A 24347-nucleotide genomic window follows, 5' to 3' on the forward strand; every position below is an offset into this window, starting at 1 on the left:
GTGGTTATGTTCTTATTTTGCTTATGGAGTCTTACTAAGAGATGTGGGCTTGAATTGGTCTTCTGGAAGACTGTTCTTAATGGTGTGGGACGGATTTGCTTATTATCTAGTTGTCCTTATTCGATAGGGGGGAAATGAGCAGTTTGATTTGGTTTGTTTTTTTAAGGGAATATAAATAAATCACATACAAGTGGTTATATTTTTTCACCTACAAGCATTTTTTGTTGTTGTTGTTGTTATGTTTCCAGTGAACAGAAAGCTGGCTTACAAAGGAAGAAGTACTGTATTTTTATACTGTTGCAGCTGACCGTGTTACAGTGAAATTAGGCACTGTCTCAGTTGTTAACTACTTTAAATATTTGACTCTTTTATCTCAACTAAAATTGAAGGCATTTAATCAAAAGTTAGAATAAGGAGAAGGTGAGACTAAAAAAAGGCAAATTACTCTAGGGACTGCAGACAGTCATTTTATTTTTAATTTAAGTTCCTTTTCAATTATTAGTTAAGAAAGAATCTTGAATTATTAATTGAATGTGCACTTCTGCTTTCCATTTATCTTAGTATGTTCAAATGCTTTTAGTTAGCAACGATGCCTTCTCTTTCAAAATCAGCATCTATTGTCTGATTATGGAATTGGTTAACATAGCCTTTAAAGTTTGTTATTCTGCTGAAATCTATGGTTAATTGTGGCTTTTTGCCCCCCCATCTTGTTTTGGTTACAACTTTTGGGATGTATTGCTGCTGAGAAAATAGTTGTATGACATTAAGAATACTGTTTAAGGTAATAAAAGTCCAGTGACTGGAGACTCCTGCGTGTGGTATTTAAAAGATTGATTGGAGGTTCTGCCTGGGAAAAAGGGAGTTGAATCATATTAATACAGTCTATTAAGATGAAATCTGACTGTGCTTTTAGTACTTGTTTAGTCACGATTCGGCGCGAAGGGCAAAGGCAAGGTGCAGCGTGCGCGTACGTGCCCATACGTGCAGGAGGTGGTAGGAAATGAGCGCAACGTTCTTTTGTGGCATAGCAAAAGCAGAGCTCATTTCAAAATAACCGTATGGCGAGCTGCACGTACGGTCTTTTGGTTTCATTGTTAATCTCACTTCATGAAAAAGACGATCTGAGGGTAGAGAATTTTTAAAAAACCACAAATGAGAACACACGCAGATGCAATACGAGCCCTACAGTAGAATTCAAGTCCTCCCTTCTCCCCCCAAAATCAAAGACAGACATTAAAGACATTAAAAAGATGACTGGTGTTTATCTTTTTTTTTTCCCTCCTTTTCAATAGTGCGGCTTCATGACAGCATATCAGAAGAAGGATTCCATTACTTAGTCTTTGACTTGTAAGTATGTGTTTTGCATATGTTTAGCATGTTGGGGATGCGGCATTCAAACTTCTGGATGTAAAAACAAGCTCACGAGATAAATGCGTGGTGTGGTGCAAGGAGTTGGGCAAATAGACATAAACAGAGCTGGAAGAACAGTAACGTATTTGGTCATTTGCATGTGTAGGAACTGATCTGTGAGTGTCACTGTAAGAATTCCACGTAAAACCTTTGAATAAGTAGGGCCACTGTTGAAGTGGATTTTAATTTAAAATGTAGGTATGTAAGTAAAAGTTGCATGATACCTGCCAAGCCTAAGCAAACATGACTCCAAAAATAATTTGCTGCAAGCCAGTTGTCCATAAAGGACACATTAAAAAAAAAAAAAAAGTGGAAAACTAGTTTCCTACAGAAAATCTCCATTGCTGGATTGAAAGGTAAGCCTGAGATTCCTAGAGGGAAGGACTCCTTTAGTATTTTATTCCCAATTCCTGTCTTAACTGATATATAGAATGTTTCATTTTGACACTGTTCAGAATGTAAAATGCCCAATGTATAGAAAGGAAGTTTCCCATTTATTTCCTGTTTTGCTTCAGGAATTTCAGTGCTGTGAGTTGTCCGAGTAGCGACTGTGCGTACGTGGAGCTTGTTTCTTCTAGCTAAGGTTGTTCAGTGGAAGAAGCGATGGTGACAACGTGAACTACGTGTCTCAGAACCTTAACGTAAAGAGGCACTGATGTTCTTCATTCTTCCCTGGGACAGGCAAACTTTTCCGCTCACTTGAAAAGTTACTGCTTTTGGTTCTGGGTATGGGCAAACGTGAATGGTTAGGAACTGTCTTGCACAATTGACTTATTACGGTAAAATTAGCTATTTCAACTGCAAATTTTTCCAGGGCAGTTTATGTATTTGACAAACAACACCCCCCACCCTCAAGAGCTTTCTTAGGCCCAATGTGATTTTGCTGCTTAGAAAGAGGATGCATTATTTCCTCTAGAAAGGTGAAATAGCTCATTTCTAAGCATACAAACTGAAATAGTTGCATTCAGTGTAGGTAAGTTAGAACCTGGATTTTCCACAATCATGTGCTTTCATCTTCATGTTACATTCTGGTTCATTTTCTGATTTCTTTAAAGAAATCTGTGAAGGCTTCTTCTAGGCTAGATTTCAGACTAGCAATACAGAAATCTTAAATAGTCTTGTCTGCAGCGAAGGCATTCAGGGTTCAGTACTCAAATCCTGACTGAGCTCAACAGGAACTTACCTGGGATATATACAAATCAGAAGTGCTCTGGCTGTTGGCTTGGGAATGGCTCTAGGGCACAACACGCATACTTGTTCTCTGACATGCACTGGGGTTTGTTTCGCAGTTTTTTTTTTTTTAAGGGCTACAAAGGAAATCTTTCTATGTGGATTTGGAAAGATCTTCTTAATCCTGAACATTTCCAAGAAGTGCATGCAGAATTCTTAGTTCTAGGGACAATATCCCTTTTATAAACTGGTGGCATTTTTTTTTCTGTTGTGCTACTATACTCTTAGAAACTATGGCCTACTGTAATTGCAGTTAGTCCACTTCTGCCTTAAACTGAGTATATAATGCCAGACATATCTCAGGAGCTTATGACTGCAATGTGAACTAGAAGGCATTTGAACAACTTCCAAGTCGTAGATACCAATATCTGTATCTCGATAGTAACAGAACAAATAGAAGCCTGTATTGTGCAATAAAAATTAATACCTAACCCAAAGATACTGTCTTGGCAGAAAACTAGATTCTGCAGGAGGCATTCTGCACTGGCTGGAACTTCTCTGTTTGCCTGTCAGTCCCATTCAGGACAAACGTAGGAACGGACTCAAACGTAGGAACGGACTCAAACGTATGCCCGTTCATCTGGAACGGTCCGCAAGCTTTGGGTTTTCATCCTCTTCAAAGGAAGAGGGCTTCACCATACCTACACACACAGCTTTTTAGGTTTTGATCATGTGGTTTGGGGGTTTTGTCAAAACGAATTATTTTGCAAAAAAGAAAACGTTTACATGGTAGAGGTAGCAACTGCACTGACTGGTAGTTGTCTTTGGAAAAGCAACGTCTTGCATTCTTGAAGAACTTTTGCCTAATTAATAAGGATGGCTGTTCACAGTTAATTTTTCATTCAGACAAAGAAATTAGTGTTTTAATGCTTACTAATACTATTTATTAGTGAAACTTCATCTTTTACTGCAGTTCCAAACATGTGGGTTAATGGCTTGTTTAAATATACTTAAAAGAGCTGCCACAAAAAAAGGTACCATATGGACTTCTCTAATATGAAGGCCAAGTACATGCTTTCATTTATTTATTTAATTTTTATTCAACAGGAGCTTGACTGTGGTGTAACACTGTCACTCCACCCACACATACCATCATGTCATTATCTTAATGATTTCTTTCAGACTGTGTGGGATTCAGTATGACTGTTTCTTTAGAAATTTCTTTTAGACTGCATCCCACATAAGAAAGTGAAGAGGAAGAGTGCTTTTTCTGTGAATAGAAAAAACCAATCATTGTCACTTTCTATTTTGAATTTCTAATAATCTCTTTTGAATTAATGTCATTGAGATGTCTGCAATCTGAAGGAGAAGCCTGTTGCTTCACTTGTATACCTCAGTGATAGCTGCGCTTTTATCTGGAGAAAAAAACCCTGATTAATGTACTCCGTTACAGGTGTGCATTTGGGTGAAGAGTTCTAGTGTCAAAATGGGAAGGTGGAAGTCTTTGAAAATCCATGTGGAAATTGGACATCGAACAATGAAAGATGTGCGTTCTGATACAATGTGGTATTGGGCTGTTCCTGTAAGAAGCCCTGCATATAGAGAAACAGAGGCACTGAAGTATTGACATATATATACGTCTAATTTATCTTTGGTTGCTGACTCCCCATCTCTGAAATATATACATGGCAGTGTCGTCCTGGAGTATGGTAATTGTTTTGCACTTGACTACACAAAGTAGTGACTTTCAAGGTCTCGTTGGTGTCGCTGCCAAGGAAGAGGGGCATCTTACTGGTCCACCAATGTGGCTTCTACATCTTTTAGAGAATGAACTAAGATAGCCTTCTGTCATACTTCTCCCAAGCAAAGGACTTGCTCCTGTTATGTTTCTCTCAATGGATACAGCGAAGTGATGAATGTGCTTAGTAAGGTTAGTAATGGACTTCACGAAGTTTCTTACTCCTCTTCCCTTACTGGTTAAGGCAACTGTAGTTAGGATTTGTGTCTCTCCATCAGCCCATTTCCTAGAATCCTAGACTGGTTTGGGTTGGAAGGGACCTTAAAGACCACCTAGTCCCAACCCCCCTGCCATGGTCAGGGACACCCTCCACTAGCCCAGGTTGCCCAAAGCCCCGTCCAGCCTGGCCTTGAACGCTGCCAGGGAGCCAGGGGCAGCCACGGCTTCTCTGGGCAACCTGTGCCAGGGCCTCAGCACCCTCACAGGGAAGAATTTTTTCCTCAGATCTAATCTAAATCTCCCCTCTTTCAGCCAAAATCCGTTCCCCTGTGTCCTGTAACTACACGCCCTTGTCAACAGTCCCTCTCCAGCTTTCCTGTAGCCCCTTTAGGTACTGGAAGGTGCTCTAAGGTCTCCCCGGAGCCTTCTCTTCTCCAGGCTGAACAACCCCAACTCTCTCAGCCTGTCTTTAGGAGAGGTGCTCCAGCCCTCTGATCATCTTTGTGGCCTCCTCTGGACTTGCTTCAACAGCTCCATGTCCTTCTTATGTTTGGGACCCCAGAGCTGGATGCAGCGCTCCAGGTGGGGTCTCATGAGAGCGGAGCAGAGGGGGAAAATCTCCTCCCTCAACCTGCTGGTCACGCTGTTGGTGATGCAGGCCAGGACCAGGACACGGTTGGCTTTCTGGGCTGCAAGCACACATTGCCAGCTCACGTTGAGCTTCTTGCCAACCAACACCCCCAAGTCCTTCTCCTCAGGGCTGCTCTCAATCCATTCTCTGCCCAGCCTGCAGTTGTGCTTGGGATTGCCCTGACCCATGGGCAGGACCTTGCACTTGGCCTTGATGAACTTCATGCGGTTCACAGGGGCCCACCTCTCCAGCCTGTCAAGGTCCCCCTGGATGGCATCCCTTCCCTCCAGTGTGTCGATCGCATGACACAGCTTGGTGTGCACGTTATCCCACCGTCCATGTTGCTGACAAAGATGTTAAACTGTTGCTGAGCACAAATGTGAGATTGTCTTCACCATTAATGATGTTAGATGAGCTCAAATCCCATCAATTCTGTCAGTATTAATTGCTGTATCTGAATGGAAACAGCTGTAGCACTCAAAGACTCTTGTGCAAGTCAATGAGATTCTTTTTTTTCAATGTCTCCCGTTCTAACGCACTTGATGAGATGCAACAATTGGTACATTTAGAATTCTGGCATTGCTGTTGAATTCCAAGTGGAGGGACTGTACTGTGTAGAAGAAACAAAAATACCACCCCCCCAAAAAAAGCCTCATTGCAGAATGATGTTTACCTAGGGTAAGTGCCCGAACCTTTCTTTTTTGGAAGGTGACAAAGGTCACAGATAAGTGTAAAAAAAATATATGGCCACTGTAATTTTGTAAGGCTGCTTCTTTGCACCTTCGTCATGAAAGCAATTTAAGAAATAAGAAATGTAAGCTAGGAGGAAACAATGCCAGTGTGATCATCAGCAGAGGCTATTTTAGCTAGCTTCACAAATTCAGGAGTTCCTTTTAATACCTTCCTATACTTGTAAATTTTCCTAATCAATCAAATATGGTACATGAAGTTGAGTATTTTTGTATGTATTGTTACGAATGTTTGCAACAAAAAAATGTGGCATCTAACACGGTAAATGCAGTGATTTGTTTCAGTGACTGTAGAAAGTCAGTCGAATGAAGCAGCTGAAAACTGCTTCTTAATGTACCTCTGCCGAGAGGTAAACAGAAACAGCATCCTTTGTACGTGGAATCCTTCTGCTTGTCTCTCCCGGCAGTTTTTTGGAAAGATATACCTGGTGCAGAGGGCCTTGGTGTTTCTACATGCTGCTTGTACTTCTTTTGTTTAAACGAACCCGTTTGTTGCCATTTTAGTAAGCTTGTCAGAAAATTATGAAAGAACGATAATAATTTGTGAGAACAAGTGGCTTTTAATTTGTACCCTGAAAGTTACTAGAGCTCATGAGCAGTCAAAGTATAGGTAAGTCCTCTATTTTAATTTCCTTCTGTAATTTGATTTCAGAGATCAGCCTAAGTGTCTCTGTTGATCAGCAAAACCTCCAGGAGTTCTGATTTCAGCCCACTCCTCCGTGTAAGGCAATTCGGTGCTCTCACTGGTGAGGGAGCAGTAGCACAGAGCCATGCATCCTCCCCAGAGCACATCACGCTTCTCTTTCAGGTCATGGCCTTCGCTAGGCAAGGAGAACCTCATAACGGAGGACCTCTTCTATGTGTGTAGTTTGTATTTATGATACATACCGCAAGTCCTTCCCTAGCCATCATGTTTTCGTAATTGAAGACACGGGGCGGGGGAATCCACCTAGCAAAGTGACATCTAATGAGTAGAATGGTTTGTAGCCACTTTGGTATTAAACTGTATGGAGTATAAAAAGAAGTTTATTGGTAACTGCTCTGTTCTTTATTTATAAAATCGGTGACTAACGTAGGTTGGTAAGGATCCCTAGAGGTTATCTGGTCTGACCCCCTTCTCAAACAAGGTCCAATGGAATCAGGTTGCTCAGGGATTTGTCAAGGTTGGAACATCTCCAAGGATGGAAATTCCACAACTTCTTTGAGCAACAAGTGCATAGTGAAAAAGGAAGACAACTCCTTATATCTATTTGGTATTTCTGGTGTTTCAGCTTGTCTGTTGCCCTTCATGCTGTCTCTGCGTATCCACCCATTAGAGAGCTGTAGACAGCAAGGAGATGTCCCTCGAGCCTTCCCGTCTTAACGGTGACCAAACCAAATTATTTCAGCCTCTCCACGCGCCTCCAACTCTAACCGTCTTGGTGGCCCCCTGTTAGACACAGTTCATTACGTCAATGGTGTTTGTGTATGGGGAAGCCTAAAAGGGGACATAGTATTCCAGATAGGATCTCACGAGTGCCAAGTGCAAGGGAAGAACTGCTTCCTTCAACCTGCTGGTTGTCCTGTACCATGATGCAGTTGACATTTTTGTGGCCAGGACACGTTGCTCCTGCACAGTCAATGAGCAAAGGTGACTGTCATGGCTGTAACGATTTCCTCGGAGCCAGAGGCTCAGAAGATGCAGGCGAGTTCTGGCCTTAGTCCCTTGCGCTACCTTCCTTCATTATGGCCATTTAGCTGTCTTCTGAGAGTTATTCCTTATGGATCCTTCAGAGTGGCAGAGCGTGGGAATTGTTGACTACTCGTTCGGTTGTCAGTGAAATTCACCTGCTCTGTTCTTGCCTTTATTTTTTCGTCATTTAACAGCGGTTATGAATGCCAAGCAAATGTTTAGTGTCAGCAAATAAGAACGCATATCCCCTTCTTTTCTCCGTGCGTGAGAAGAACAAGCATCAGCTTGGTGTTCTCTCCCCTGAAACGCACTTTGATGACAAAAGCTTTTTCTTTTCTTTTTTGGCTTGGATCAAAAATAAGTGTTTTAGGGAAGAATAAGATCAAAGGATGTTTTGTTTTTTCATTCATCAGAAAGTGAGAATTACTCCTCTTTACCAGAACTGTGGTAGACAAATATATATGCAAAAGGAGGTATCAAAGACTGTCAAAATATGTGTCAATCAAACATTTTGTGTTACAGCAACCAAAGCCAGTTGCAGAAAGGTAGAAGACAAAAAGAGAGTACAAATTAGGCAGTCAGCTGTTTCACCTCCTCCAGATTTTATTGCAGACTTTTGTACAGAATAGGATTCTGCTACCTGAAAGTGATTACTTTCCAAGTCAGTAAGGTGTAACCTCAGAAAAAGGATGATGTAGCCCAAATGCAAATGGAAACATGAAAATGAAGTTCTTCAACTGGCCTTCTTGAAGAAAGGAGCTGTGCTGCCGGTTGAGCAGCTCATTTCTGTTGTCGTCTCACGTGACTGAATAACTGGGATCTACAACAAACTTAGCACAGCAATTTGCAAATAAATGTTATGGTTCTGAAGATTCCAACTATCCTCATTTTTAATTTTTTAATCCTGTTAAACTTAATTGTATTCAGTAATGATTGTATTCATTGTAGGCTAGATTTTCAAACATCTTAATCTTTAAGCATCTCATAGCCCACTCTAGCTTTTACATTAGGGAATTTATTGAGAACATAATGTGCTACATGAACATTCACTACGCTCATAAACAGTAATGAAATAGGACCATTGATCTCCCATTTGGAATTGTTTATCTTGGCATATCAGTAGGATCAAAGTTTTGGAAAGCAGGAATCGCACTAACGCGTGCATCCTGTCTGTCGTGGCTGCGTTTAGGTGCTGTGCACTTGGGTACTCCACGTTGTGTGCGTTTTGAAGGTTTCCAGCTGTTTTCAGCTGTTCAGTGCAGCACCTGAATCTATGAAAATTTGCATTTAGCTGTGAAAGCATGCCAGCCTGTTCCATAAAGGAGAAATGTTAGAGTATAGTACAGGAAAGAGGTCTTCCTGTTTCTTTGCGTCCACTCTCTTGTTGACACAGGCAGCCAAGTTTTATGGTTTTATTTAAAAGCTCATCAATCTTCATCTTAAAAATAAAGCACCTGCCTCAGTAACTTAACCAAAAACTGTGTAATTACACCAGTTTTATGATTGTTAGAAAACTTCTCCTGATTTTAACCTTATATTTATTCACAGGTATTGTCTACTTATTTATTAGTGTACCAATATTGTCCCTTACAACTCTCCTCTGTGCTCTTTGTTTTCAGTATTTATTTTCATCCCTCTTAAAATTTGATTTGCCAAGCTAAACTGACTTTGCTTCTCTGAGTAGCTATGATGAGTGAGTGGACAGCCTAGTAGCAATTTTCTGCTCATATTGCTGTTTCAATTCCCTTTTCTGAACGTGAGAGACCAGAACTGTGCGATACGAGGAGGGATTCTACTGCTGTACGTAAGGACATTGCCGTCCCCCTATTCCAAGTGCGTTCCAAGCTTGTGGCAGCATCCTCCTGGTGACTCATTCTGGACTGTCATCTTTGGGTTATAACAACACATTTTTATTTCTTTTTAACCACTTCCTACTATGAAACTACTGGTTGTACAATGAAATCTTAAGTATGCGACCATGCACGGTTGCTTCTGTTACTAGTCCTCTGGATCACACAGTTCTTCCCTTGTACTATTAATGTCCCTTATTTTAAGTGGCACTTTCACTGAACTATTCCTACTTTCTCGACAAAGATAACTGAAAATTTTCTAGGGAAAAAGCCTGCCATTATACTGTTTAAGGTACTCTGCTTCTACTGATCATGTCCTTCCAGCTCAGTAATCCTCTTTCTAGCAAAAGCACAAAAAGCAAGCCACTCGGGCACATGGGTGCACCTCGGTTGTGGTTTGAACCTACCTTTAAAGACCCTTTTCCCTTTTTAGCATTACTGTGGTCTCCTTTCTTACATCTCTCTTAGCTTGCAGTTCTCAATTTATCCTGAACTGTCCTGAACTTCAGCCACAATTTTCCTTGCTGGTCAGTTCCCTTTATTCTTGCAGTTTTACTACTGACTCTTGACATCCTTAACTGACGTACGGCATCTTGCCCAAGAAGCTGCTGCTCTCTGCTTTGATTTTTCTAGTTACGATTGGTCTTCCACCACATCGTTTTTATTCATGTAATGATTTGGATGGACAAACCTTCTCCTTCAGTTCCTTCACCTTGCTGGTCCAGACCTCTCACGTATTTCTGTACAAATATTTCAGTCATTCCTCTCTGACTTCTCCCAAATTAATTTAAGATGCACGTTTTCACTTCTGAAATGTCCTTTCCCGTCTTGCCTTTTGTAACAGAGTCACTGGAGGTGAATTGTTTGAAGATATAGTTGCAAGAGAATATTATAGTGAAGCAGATGCCAGGTAAGTCATTTGTTTTTCTCACGTTGCCTTTAATAATCGTAGGATAGTTACTTCAATATCTCACGGTGTTTGGCATCACTTTCACTAGCACAGTCTGCGAGACTCTGGGATTTCTCCTGGAGTTCTCTTGGACTTGGATGGGCACGGTTTGGCATTTTGAGCTCGTGACTGTGTGGTGGACAACTGGTATGAAGTCTTGATGGCTGCTGATCAGAAAAAGCTGAAATTGGATCTCAGTTTGTTAAAATCTTTGTAAACTTGTGAAGTTGTTACAATCTTAGCCAGTTTTCTCCTCTGCAAACTGGACGTAATGTTTCAGCTATCTCATCTAGGGATTCTTGCATTTGCCGATCAAAGTTTGGAATGTATGTTGGTCTTGCAAGAATTTTACATTAAATATTGTTTTTGTTCTCAGTCCAGAAGTACTAATTTCCTTTTTCTATTTAAACATTTTTGTTGTCTTTCATCAATAAGTAATTATACTGTGCATCTCATAGTCTGAGCTCAAACATGAAAACTCTAGCAATTTTCTGCAAGTGCTTGTTGAAAAACTCGAAGAATAAGTTGACAATTATCATAATTTGCGTGCTGACGTAAAATATCAGGGCCATTTTTCCATCTCAGAATCTGTTTGCCCTATTATATTATTTTATAATCATAAATCTTACATATTCTCATATAATTATCAATCTTAAACATTGTGGTCACTTATTTTAAAGAAAATACGTTCTACCACTACGCTCTTCACAGAAAATTTATCGCAAAGTAAATTTAAAGAATCCTCATCTTTCTATGCTCCACCACCATTGATACGTATTTAGTACACATAATTTTCAGTTATTACTTTACATTTTGAATGAATTGGCAGATGACCGGAAAGCATTAAGTGTCCCTAACAACAGTGGTACGATAATAACGAACAAACAAGAAGTTACTCTGAGTATTAGGAAGCTTCCACTGTTTATCGCTCTTACTAATTTCTGTAGGAATGGTAGAAACATCATTACTTTAAGCACTTATGTGTGGAACAACACATAGCAAAACACACTGTAGAAGAGAAGACAAAATTAGTGATTTCGGTGGGATGGAAGGAGAAGAGATAAATGTTCAAAAAAATTTTTGAATTAATTTTTGCCTGCTGTGATTCAAGCAAAATTTCTACCATTGATGCCAAAGGCCAGCATATGGTGTCATTGTGTGTTTTTAAGATACTCGTGATTTAAAGGAAAAAATTGAAATTATTTTTTTCTGTTCTAGAATTGACATATTAGAAGGGGCTGTGCATATATATATAGGATGTGTATATATATATATGCATTTTATATATTCAGTAAAAACTTGACCAAATAAGTGAAATACCTAGTTATCATGCATCTCTGTATTTTTATATATTTATTTATATATATATTCATGTGTATGTGTATATACTTATATCTATAGTGCGTGTGTGTGTGTGTGTGTATCCCTGTAGAAATAGTTAATGGACTGTATAGATGCATATCCTAGGACTGTTAATACTGGTCTGCTCCTCCAAGCCCTTACTCATGCAAGTAGTCTTTACTCATACAAGCAGTCCATCCTGTTCCATGAGTTGTGAACTACTGGCATAAGAAAGGGTTTTCAGGCTTGGGCTCCAGTTACTGATTTCTGACCATTCCTTCTGAATTCCATGGTCAAAACCTTTTGGATAAGCAGTATCAAATCCTTGGCCCTTGATTACTGTGTATTACTTAACAGTCACTGACTTCTGCCACAAGGATATCTTTAAAAAAAAAATAAATTACAAGCTCTTGTGGTGCCGAAAAACCTCTGAAAAAGTTCCAGTGCTCTAAAAGATGAATAGTTGTGCTTTTTGGCATCATAGGCTGGCCAAAACTTGCAAACCTGGGCATGGAAAAATTAGGTGCTAATTAAATTATTTAAAGCACCAAAATAAAACATTGGTCTACATTTTTAATGTGGATTTCCATTTCATGAGTGACTCCTAACTCAACTAGTACTTGACGATATTTTAAATGAAAATGCATGCCACCTTTTTGAATGACTTGGCTTTATTCTGCTAAGAGCTTCTAAGAAACCTTTAGATTCACAATGATAAATGTTTTGCTTTTCCTTAGCTTTTGACTTTTTTGTCTCATTTGTTTTCTGTATATCATTTCATTTTTGAGCATTTTCTTGTTTCAGCACTTGTTGTAATGTTAACTTCACTGTAAAAAATTTTTAAAAAACCCAAAACATATCACTAATTGTTTTAATGCCTCCACTTGATTTTTCCTATAGCAGTTTTTGGAAACTGGAAAAAATCTTCCATACTGCTGAAAGAAAATACAATCTGATGATTCTGTCTCATAGGTGTCATATGTTCCGTGTTAAATGTCTTTTTTGGTTTGGTTTTTGGTTTGGTTTACTTTGCTTTTTTGGATCTGTTAGAGCTGGAAATATCTCTATAGTCAACATTGTTCCAGTTCAATGTGCAATCAAGGTTTGTCAGGAGGTGTAAAATTGTTTTTGTTCTTTATATTTTTTTTGAAGTTTTATTTTCTTTTGTATTTAATGTGATTATGTGCCTTTAAAATGTTCTCCCTTCCATTCTGCCCTTGTATCTTTGCAGTCATTGTATACAGCAGATTCTAGAAAGTGTTAATCATTGTCATCTAAATGGCATAGTTCACAGAGACCTGAAGGTCAGTATCTGGTGCCCATCAATTGGATATAAGAGTTTTGGGGTATTTTTTTATTTTTTTTTCCGCTGGGTAGGGGCAGAGGGTGGGTTGTCTGCGATGTTCCCTTGCCTATCCTACTCACCTTCAAAAACAACTAGACGAACAAATAATGCATGACGCCTCTTTCCAGTTTGCAAGTCTACAGGCCTAATATACATCATGGCAAAAGGGGGAATGGTTGCCCAAAAAAACCCCAAAAACCCCAAACAATCTCCTTCCAAGGTGCTGGATTTATCCCATGCTGTCCAACGTGTCTGGTGTTCTATTAAGGCTGTCCATGTATCGCTGTGTACGCACATGGAGGTGAACTTTGGCTGTGATGTATGTCAGCTTGCAGATTTAAACGCCACTTCTGTTCTGAGACCCTGGGTTGCAGTAGCAGAACAACCGGTCGCACACTGCTGCGTTAGAGTATGACGAACCCTCAGGCAAGTGATGCTAACTGCCGGCTCAATTGGACCGCCAGAAGTTAATAATTTACTTAAAACGCCTCGCTTGGAGTGGGGTTTGGTTTGGTTCTTTTTCTTTTTGTTGCCTCAATGGCGGCTGCAATTTCTAACGCCTCTGCGAGAGCTCTCAGTAAGGAAAGGAGAAGAAAGTACAGAGGATGCCAAATATTTAATACGACCTCATCAGCGAATTATTGGCAAAATTTCCCGACAATTTTCCTTTTAAAAATTGTCGCTAAAAAAAAAAAAAAATTAAAAAAAATACAAAATTAACCAAAAAAAAAAAAAATAGCAGCCGACCCAAAGCACCTCTCCGCGGCTGGCCCCTTGCCGTTGCCGCCGCCGCCACCGTGCGGGGTCCCTGCCTGAGGCCGTCGTGCTCGGAGCGGAGCGGGGCGGAGCGGGGAACGCGGCGCCCGCCCGGTCCCGCCACCGCCACCGGCCCCGGCGCCTGGCTGCGGGCGTGCGGGCGGCGAGCGAGCGCTTGGAACTAACACCCGCCCCTGGTGTTTGCATGCAGTCATTGCATTCAGCAGATCCTGGAGGCTGTGCTACACTGCCATCAGATGGGCGTAGTCCATCGCGACCTCAAGGTGAGTGCTGCTGCTGCCCCGCCGAGCCGTCGTCCCTAGCTGGAGCCGCTCCGGAGAGCAGCAAACCCTAAGCGAAACAGAGCCTTGGTCAGGGGAGATGTAAAGGGTTTTCTTCTTTATTATTATTTTTTTTTCCTTCCCTTTATTTTTTTATACCCGTGCACAAGAACGAACCGCTAGCATTCGCTGGAGAAAATCTGCTAAAGGCTTGCCAACACCTAGCTGTCCAGATCTGGGCTGTGAAGACGGCCGTCAGAGTCCGCTGGCAGCGCCGGGGAGGACAGGAGTTGCTTTTCAAGCATTTGGTGTATTCGAGGAATACACGATCTTCCTCTCTGTCATCCAGAGCTTTTGGGGCAGGGTGTGGGGGCAACTTTGCACCTCTCATCAGCGTAACTTGGAGCGCTTCTGGGAAGCACGCTGGCGTTTGCATGTCACGCATTGTAGTGACGAAAGGCCGGCTGGCACAAAGACCTCTCTCTCCTCCAGATGATGACTGGGCTACAGAACGTCTTTAGAAAGCGGGAATTTCTACGGTGTTCTCACCACGATCACCTGAGGAGTCGTGTTCCTTCCGGATGAATGGTAGCGGTGGGATAGAAGCTTCAGAAAGAAAACTCTGGTGTTGAGAAGAGCGTTACCTCTTTCTTAACCATGTCCATATCCAAATGGCCGGAGATGTCTGCAGCAGAAATGCTCGCTGCTTTTAAAGCCTGTCAGCATGGAAAGAAACAAGTAAAGATCGTTTTCTCTTACTGGGAAGCTGAGAGAGACATGTTTGTCTCAAAACTGGTAGTAAACTAGCTGAGGATGAGGGAGAGGACTTAATTTGGGCACTTGGGCTTCAAGGTCCTCAAGTAAAGAAGATTCTTTATTTTGAAATCAAATGGAAGTGTGCTGTCAGAAATACCAGGTCCTTCACACAGGAGAGAAAAGCCAGCGTGTGGGCTGCGGCGGTGAAACACATCGGTTCCTTCTGCCACAGCCTCTTTGTCTCTTATTTTCCTTTCTGATTGAGTTATGGGGAGCAGGAGTTTCCTCCCAGGGTAGGAGTTTTCTAGTGGTTATCATTAGTAATACCCTTGGAACCGGAATGCCGTCATCTTTCTTGCCATCCTTCACTCCCAAATAAACAGCTGTTGCAGTAATTATCTGAATTTATGAAGTCTCTATTGTTGTCCTGTAGGAACACAAAGGGTTACGCTCTGAAAGCTCAGGGAGCGGGATGGATTTCAAAGACACGTACACAAAATTCTTCACCTGTTTTGCGCTTCTGGATTTTCCTGTGTCACGGTTGTACAACGGGAGACTGACAAGTCTCTATCCGATCCATAAATCTTGCATGGCAGCCGGATAACATGGAACAAGTTTAAATGAAAGAATGTCAGATTTGTCCAGCTGCTCCAGCGATTTCTGTCCTCACCGTACGTGCAGTACTGTGCTTCTAGCGTGAAAAGGAATTGAAAAAAAGGGATTGTAGCCATGCAAGCTGACAGAATAAGGAGTGCATTCTAGTACTTTTCAGACATTCGCACAAAATAACTTTTTCTTTGGAAATGAATTACATCCAGCTGTTCCCTGCTCCGAACCATGTGTGGATTTCTTACTCTGGCAAATCCAGGATGAATTGGAAAAACAGTGTGAGAAAAAATGTTCCTGCCAAGCTGTAGTACCCAATTTCATTTCTGAAAGTGAAAACTTGAGGAAGCAGAAAGCCATCCTTCCTCAGTTACTATTTTGGCAAAAGGAAAAAAAAACCCAAAGAGTGAAACAGCAGACTGTGGTGAAACCCCAGCAGAACAATCTGTACTGAAAAGAAGATGCCAAGACCAGAACTACAAGACGTGTAGAGAAGATGGCTATGGCCTGGCATGGATCCTTAAACTGCAAAACTCGCTGGATTTTTTTTCCAATAACTCAGACCAGGATTTGATGGCATGTTTGGGGGTGGGAAGGGCAACGAGAGGAGGAGATTTTGGACAATCTTGTATTTAATTTTCCTTTTAGCATAATTTAGCAGCAAACAGAGAGGAGCTTTTGAAGCCTCTTACGACCTGCAGAAGTGCTTGTTGCTGCTCAGTTTGTAATCCTTGGTATAAGTCAGAATGGTGGTGGATTCTCAATCCAGAAAAAAAAATTAACCTGTTAGTGGCAGTCTGTCTTTAACAGATGGTAAAAGTGCACTTTCACGTAGGAACTCCAGTTCTTGGCCGTCAGCAGCTGTGCTGCTTTTGTGAAACTCTACGACGGTCTTGCATCTCCCCCCAAAAAGCGGACACTCTAGTTATGTTCAAGGAAAAATACACAGAGGCATGAGTACTTGATCTCTAAGAATTAAAGACCATTGGAAAACTTAAGGCATAAATCGCCTTAATTTATTTGTAAGTAATTTTAGTAGTTAACCCTGCCATTCTACATGCTTGACTGCAGCCGGTCTACCGGTAACACAAGGTGACACTATTGAATCCGCAGTACGAGTCCTGGGTGGCGCACGCTGGGCTGTTAATGTTTTCCAAGTAATTGCAGTCATTCTAAGTTAATGCACGCTAATTATCTCGTACGCCTCTCGTCATCCTGAAGTGACAGCTGCGCCTTGTTTAAGCGCGTAGTCCCACACACCGTCGCCCAAAAGGCTGTTGTCTTCGGCATAGGAGTAAATCGGGAAGTCGGCTTCAGCTTCTGTTGAAACGTTCGCCTCTGACAGCGGTATTTCTGCAGAGCACTTTGATCGGCAGAGTAAAGATACGGCATGGAATTAAAAAAAAAAAAAAAAAACCCAGTCAGAAAACTACTACAAAGCTACTACTTTGAATGGAATCTCACGCATTGTGAAGTGGTACGCTTGGTAGGTTAGCACTTGTGTCCCAACCAAGATGGTGAGGCCTTTTGCCGCTTTTGGCTTGCTGAAGGTCACAACCAGATAGGATCATCCATTGCTTTAAGAGGTTTATTTAAGAAGTGCATTCCAGGAAGTAATTACTGTAAACGTCTCTCGCTCCGATAGGAAACCTTTGAGAACTATGTGACTATATGTTGAAATTAGTGTAGTTAAATTCTGACAAGCAGCGTGACGTTGCTTACATCAGTGTTGATGAACGTAGAGAAGGGTCCTCAGCTCTTCAGTCAGTGTTTGATAGAATCTCGTTGAAGTGGTGACTGATAATTTTAGTGAATATAGAGATTATGTTATACTCTGAGACCTTAATCTCAGTTTTTAAAACATGTGGAAATAGAAGATTCATCAAGTAACTATTGATGAAGGGTTTTTAATACTGTCTTTTCCGTGACGTAGCAACAAAGGGATGAGTGAGACAACGATGTTTGTGAATCGCTGAAAAAATGTTCCCTTACAGTTTGGTGAGAGGGAAAAGAGTTTGTCAGGGCCAGTTGTGTTGTTAATTAATAGAAGTATCAGTGTGGTTGAGGTCTTAATTAGGCTCAAGCATATTCTGCTGGATACTTGAGAGATGCATTAAAGATAGCCTTTGCTGCAAGAGGCTTATGATCTTAATTGCTTCCAAGCTCGGTACCTGCCTGGGATTAAGTGTAATCACATAAGTAGTCTCTCGGAAACTTATATGATTGCCGCTGGGTTTAAAATGAAATATGCGTTGAAGAGTTTGCAGGATTGGGTCCCCAGCGCCAGACTGGACGTAGTGAATTCCCTTGGGATGGATCACTAGAAAAATTGCTTCTGGAAGAGTCACAGCAATACCCTTGAAAGTCGGGTTTTGTTATTATGTAAACACAGAACAAAACCTTTTTTAAAAATAACGGAGATAGAAAAGAAAGAAATGGCAAGAAAATACTATAGAGGTCACAGTTCTCTGAAATAATCTATTAAATTCTACAGTATTTTGTAAGTTGCTTTTTCTAAAAAAAAAAAAGTTAAGGTTCATAGAAGAAAGTTATCTTTGCACAATTTTAATTTGATGTATTTACTAAATGAAGTTAAAAGGATAGATTACGAACAGTAAAACGAACACCACGATTACATTCAAATCCTTTACTTTTAATTGTGCAAATGTACTGTAGCATTTGATTTCGGATGTGACCAACATACCCTAAAAAAAAAAAAAAAAAAAAAGGCAAAGTGGGAACTTGTGCAAAGTTATATTGTTATTTGTAATAGGTTCTCTGCAAGCACAAACGTGGGCATGTTGGTTTTTGCTGAAAGATTTGCAATGTAAATACACCTGCCCTCTAAATACAAATATAATAATACGTCTGTTATTGTTAAGCTGTCATGCAAAACATATTTATGTTTGACAGTTCCAGATGCCTAATCCTGCAAACTGCCTAGGTTAGACTAATAATCAAAGAATACGTGTCTTTTGGGGGTTTTCTGCAGCGTTTTTCTGGTTGTGAGCTCTTCGGAGCCTCTGAATTGTCCAGAGAGGTGTCGCAGTTCCATACGAGCGTCCTGGCCGACCTCCTCCTCCTCTCGTAGATCTGCACGCCGTCCGTAGTCTCGCTCTCAGGGGATCATGAAGGCTGTTTACAGGCCTGGTGGTTCTTTCCAAGTAGGAACGGAAAGGGCAATTTTTGCAATTTCATGGAGAAAATGCATGGGGTTTTTTCTCTTTTTCACTCCTCCAAGTATTTATTCTCTTCCAGACTACCTTAACTTAAAAAAAAGCGAAAATCTCTCTAAAATATATTTACTTATCTTTTCATCTCGATTTTTTTCTCTCTCTGAATAAAGCCTGAGAACTTACTTTTAGCTAGCAAATCCAAGGGAGCAGCAGTAAAACTGGCGGACTTTGGATTGGCTATAGAAGTCCAAGGAGAACAACAGGCTTGGTTTGGTAAGTAAATATTTTTTTTTCTCACCATTTATTCAGCGTAGCCATTAAGCCTCTCAAACTGCCCAACTCTCACCCGAGTGTAAAACATGCAGCTGTGTGACTACTTGATACGTGGCTTTAAGGGGTATTTTCTTTATAGTTCGGTCTCTACAGCTGACTACGCTGTAGACCTTTTTCTCCAGGAAGAACGTTATTTGCAATTCTCACCAAATTAAACAGAGCTTGGCAGCAGACCTTATTTGTTTAAAAAAAAAAACAAAACCAACAAAAACCCCAAACAAACAAACAAAAATCCCCCAATGCTTCAGAAGTGACCTGTGGCTACGTTTCCAAATCTCAGAGCTCACTTAGTCAAGAAGCGGCTGTGCCTCGTAGCCCCCTCGTCACTAACAAAGGTAAATCACCTTACCAAACGACATAAAATAAACCGGCAAAAGTCTCTTCTGTTGGCACAACTGTGTAAATACCGGGGATTTTGCCAGGACTGCTACAGGGTAGGATGGAGGAAGAGGGGTTTTAAATCCATGCTTTTAGTAAATATAGCTTTACAGATGTCCCTTTTGCAGGTAGTCTAAGTGCCATTGACATTTCTTGACCTTGAAACTCGGGTTTCCTGACTCCTGGCTTGCCCTAGCTTTTGTCAGCCCCTAAGTTTGACTTAGGTGCGCACAAGCCTGTTGTCCCCCGCTTTCCCCTGTGTATCTAGGGGAAGGAAATGTGGGTGTAGACCCTGGGAGGAAGATGGGTGGTCTCCAGGTAGGTTCTTGGGTGACTGAGGAGTAAGACTGTAGAGGCCCTTTCACACCTGCAAGTAAAAGTGTTGATAAAACTGTTCTTTGACCCACTGGGGTCAAAATAAGCTGGCTTATTAAAAATGTATAATCATTAATATATAAGCAACTCATGCAGTAGATCACAGAGAGCATAAACCCAGGAAGGTGAAGGGTGGTTAAAGGTATCTGGACCCTTGCACACTAGTCTGGAAAGGGTTGTCTGTCCACTGCTTACAAACATCTTCTGAAGTCGGGACTGGAGTTTCTCAGCCACTTCAGTGATTTTTGAAAACATTATCTTCATCTGGAAGCGATCGAGAGTATTGCTTGCTTGATGGTGAAGGTGACAAAGATGGATGGGAATGTGGAAGCCATGGGGAGCATATTCTGTGCATCAGACCTGCTCATGAAATGTTGGAAAAACAAGTCTCCAAAATCGGTACCTGGAATGTATCTCAGTGTGCTGTACAGTGCTCCACCTCAGGGTGTGAGAAGAGGGAGTTAAATATGATGCACTTCTCTCCGGTTCCACTACAGTATTTCTGGGGTTTTGTTACTTTAAAAAATAATGCTAATTGCAGATTGTTTGCTACAGTTGACAGATGCTCAAGGGAAAATGGTGACAAAGATTTAATACCGATCACTTTAAATAACAGGACATGTACAGACGTGATGCGTCTGTCTCGCATACCACCCTCTTGGAACAGATGTGAAGTACAAGACAAAATTTATTGTAAATCCCAGAAGGAAAAAAATACAGAATAAAATATTTATAGCAGCTACCTATTCTCACTTGCAGCAGCTAGCAAGTGCAATTTAAAATTGAACAAAGTGATGGTGAGCTTGCTGTCAAAGCTTAGAATAAAAGCACAAAGGATTTTGTGCAGGTTGAGAGATTGTGTGTTTGAAATCTAGGATATAACTACATGTGGATGCCCAGGCAGTACCGTTGGACATATGTTGGCAGCTGTATAAGCTAGCCCGTTGTTTTAAATCCCAGCCTTTATATAAATGGATTTCAATAATCCACAAAAGACAGAGGAGATTGCTTTTGCACATTAACAAATAGACCGGTACAAAAGGAGCGGAATAGAAAAAAAAGACAACACACGAGTCATTTGTTATGGTGACAAAAACATCAGGTAAACAGGAAGCATCTCAAGAAAAAAATCAGCAGAATGACCTTGACTTCAGGGGTATTTCTCTGGATGATACGTCTGTATGGATGCAGGTGATGCACAGGAGGTTGCAATTCCCTGTCAAATCTTGCCCTTTGTTTTTTGGTCGTTTGGTTCTTGTGAAGTGCTTGGGTTAGACACGTAGCGTCATGAGGACTGCCACCCTGGACTTGGTAGAAAGGAGATTGAACAGAACGTGTTCGAAACATGTAGGGAAGGAAGAGGTAAATGGGCAGCAAGGTGCTAAAAAGAAAGTAGTGGAATATGACTGTCTTTTTTAATTTGTGGTATTCGCTAAGACTAGTGGGTTCTGTAGCTTTTCTGGAACTTTTTCTGCAACACCTTTCAGTAATGGTCTGAGTGCCTGCCTTCATCTTAGGACTGCTTTAACAAGGCAAACCGTGAACTCCGATGTGCTTGACGTTTCGAATTTTTTCTTGCTTCCTTCCAGAAAATTTTTTCTGCTTTCCACTGGATTCTGCAGCACTTAGTGACTCATGGTGTGCTCTGATTCTAATTATAGCTCTGCAACAGTGTGTGGTTTTGGTCTTTGGGGTTTTTTTTTTTCTTTTTTGGGTGTAGCCTTCTGGTGTGATCGTCGCTTTTCTGCTTAAACCGTGGCTATGCCTCAGCAGGAAACTGGGTAGAGCTCTGTGTGTTTGGGTACAACAGGATGTTTTCCTGGTTTGCGTGTTGGTAAAACAAACCTGTTCCTCGCCTGTCTGTAGAAAATGTTTCGGGGTTTAGTTGCAACTCCCCACCCTGCTAGCAGGTGTTTAATGTACTGGGAGACCGTCCAGCGAGCTCCACCAACTTACCCAGGCAGGTGAGCCATTGCCCCCTGCTGAAGTCAGTGGCAGGACAGCAGTTAACTCCCTGGTAGCTAGATTTAGTCCTAGGTGCATCTCATTTTAAAGCCCAGCTTTGCAACTAGGACTAAAATATGCACCACTTCAGTCATTTGAGTAGCTTGGCTGAATTAGCTTGGTAGTTGCGTTAAATTTAGGTTGTATACACGTAGCCTTTTGGATCCAGCTGTGCAGGGAGAGAAGGCTGCTGCTCTATACTTACTCTCAGCTTGCTCTTGCCCCTTGCTGCCACCTTCTCCGTATCTGCTTACCAGACTGCTCATTTGAGTTTTTATCCTTGAGTCCAAGGGAGGTATGTTAGCAAAGATGTACAACTTACTCTGTTTAAGCCAACATGGTTTATTCTGCCGTTTTATTTTGGAATCCTTGTAGGAGTGGTGCTGAGAGGCCGTAAGGCTAGCAGGGAGGTGATGATAGCATAGGGCAGATCTTAGAGCAGCGTTTAAGGTAGATCTCTCTATGTTAATTTAAGTTTACGTTGTGGACTTACAGTCAGCCTTCAGTGCAGGTTTGACTCAAGAGATGCGCTCGCCGTTTAGGAAGTTAAAATACATAATCTTTGCATAAGAGGGTTTTGAGATGGTAAATTCTTTAGGCTGAGTAACATGCCATCTCGCGTACCCACGCACCACTGAACTCAACAAAGCACGGCGTTTGTCTTGGGCCTCTGGGTACTTACTGAAACCGTACAACGATGGGAGGACGAGGTGATGCAGTCTTTTCTGGACACTGTACAGTCACAAACAGTTTCCAGCTTTGCAAGTTGGTTTAGCTAAAGTAATTACTACTATTAGCAATAGTTTTCTGAAAGGGACACGCTCATATTGCGATCCCTCTGACCAGTTATAGAATTACCTCATAAACAACAGTTAACAATTTCAGTACGTTTTTTTTTTTTTCACTGAAATCATGACTGTGTACTCTTCTGTGTTTGCTGCTTTAAACTGCTTCAGAATCTGTACTAAAACCGTACCAATTATTTCTGTTTAGACCCATTCTGTATCTTCATCAAGAGATAAAGTTAGCTTTTATTTTAGTATTTATTTGTGCTTTAAAGTTTATTTTCGAGTGATGCGTAGCGATGCTTATGGAGCTACGGTAAGTTTGAAAGCCAAGGCAACTTTACTTCCCCTTTAAAATAAAGAAACATATTAATGTAGAGGACTACAGCCAAGAAGAGATACAAAGCATCACTCTATTTAAAGCTACTTAGAACATATATTTTTTTTTCAGCTTCTCAAACGAGCTTAAGATGTGTTTCCTGTATGATAGTACTCTTTAACAATTCATAGCTCTCCTATCAGGAGACTGCAAAAAACCAAGCTTATTTTTCATGAAAATGTTTTAGCTATGTTCTCAGTAGAAAATACAGAATGCGTTCCTTCATTTCCTCCTCCCACTCTAAAATGATTGCCAGCTGCAGCGCAAAGGCTTCCTTTTTCTGTGGCTGTGCACTTTATACATTATCACCATCTCTCATAAGGTTTGGGGAACCCAGTGTGGTATTTCAGAAATGACACGTAGTCCTTCATGAAAGCCACCAAATTCTCACCTTTCCGGAATTCTCAAGCGTTAATTTTAGGCAAAGATGCTTGAGAGAACAGACGTGCTAGCTGATATGGTACAGGATGGTTTTGGTCATTAAGTTTTTATCAATTACAGTCTACGTGTATACCTACATTTTGCATTTCTCCTAAGAGAAAGCATCACCACTGGTAATGAATAAAGAATGAAGAACAGAAATTTTAAAGGCTAGATTACTTCGGAGATGCTTTTTGTGAACTTCTGCAAGGAGGTTTCCAGAAGCAGGATGACCTCACAGAAATGAGTTGTTGTGGTTTAACCCAGCAGGCAGCTACCACAACTGCTCGGCTCACACGCACACACCCAGTGGGATGGGGCAGAGAATTGAAAAGAAAAAGGTAAGACTCGGGGGTCGAGATAAAGACACTTTAATAGGACAGAAAAGGAAGAGAAGAAGAAGAATGGTGAAAGAATATACAAAACGAGTGATGCACAGCACAATTTCTCACCACCCAAAGTCAATGCTCAGCAAGATCTCGAGCTCCCCTGCCTCCCGGCCCACCCCCCGGTTATATACGGAGCATGACATCCTATGGTATGGAATATCCCTTGGGCCAGTTTGCTCAGCTGTCCTGGCCGTGTGCCCTCCCAGCTTCTTGGGCACCCCCACCCTTCTCCTTGGCAGACCGGTATGAGAAGCTGAAAAGTCTTTGACTGCTTGGCAACAACGGAAACCATCAGCGTGTTATCAGCATTATTCTCGTCCTAAATCCAAAACATTGTACCAGCTGCTAGGAAGAAAATTAACTCTGTCCCTGCCGAAACCAGGAGCGAGTTCTACAGTGGAAAGATAGTGTTAGAAGTAGCAGTGTGCAATACGAACTGCAAAGGCTGCACGAAGGCTGAGCCCCAAGTTGGTGGCCTTCGTACTAACTAATGGCCAGTGGTGCTCTTGTGAAAGCTCATCCTGAACATCTCTGAACATTCACTTTGCCACCATCTGGCACCGGCTGAATTGAGTTGCCACTTCTGTGTGAAGAAATTTGAACAGTGTTCTTACTTTGTTCTTTTTTTTTCCTCT

General features: G+C 41.3%; 1 protein-coding gene across 21 annotated transcripts in view; it reads left to right on the plus strand.

The window, feature by feature from the left end:
- The window catches only part of CAMK2D (calcium/calmodulin dependent protein kinase II delta), a 150134-nt gene that overhangs the window by 83647 nt on the left and 42140 nt on the right, over window positions 1-24347 (plus strand). For 12 of the 21 annotated variants that reach the window (XM_054825711.1, XM_054825715.1, XM_054825708.1 and 9 more), the window contains exons 5-8: window positions 1293-1347; window positions 10284-10349; window positions 12961-13033; window positions 18820-18922. In XM_054825711.1, the coding sequence (XP_054681686.1) occupies window positions 1293-1347; window positions 10284-10349; window positions 12961-13033; window positions 18820-18922 (297 nt within the window). Of the gene's footprint in view, window positions 1-1292; window positions 1348-10283; window positions 10350-12960; window positions 13034-14041; window positions 14115-18819; window positions 18923-24347 lie in introns of all 21 variants that reach the window. The other 9 variants (XM_054825716.1, XM_054825709.1, XM_054825710.1 and 6 more) reach the window with 1 other exon arrangement.

The sequence above is a fragment of the Grus americana genome, chromosome 4, assembly GCF_028858705.1.
Source record: "Grus americana isolate bGruAme1 chromosome 4, bGruAme1.mat, whole genome shotgun sequence".
NCBI classification, from domain to species: domain Eukaryota; kingdom Metazoa; phylum Chordata; class Aves; order Gruiformes; family Gruidae; genus Grus; species Grus americana.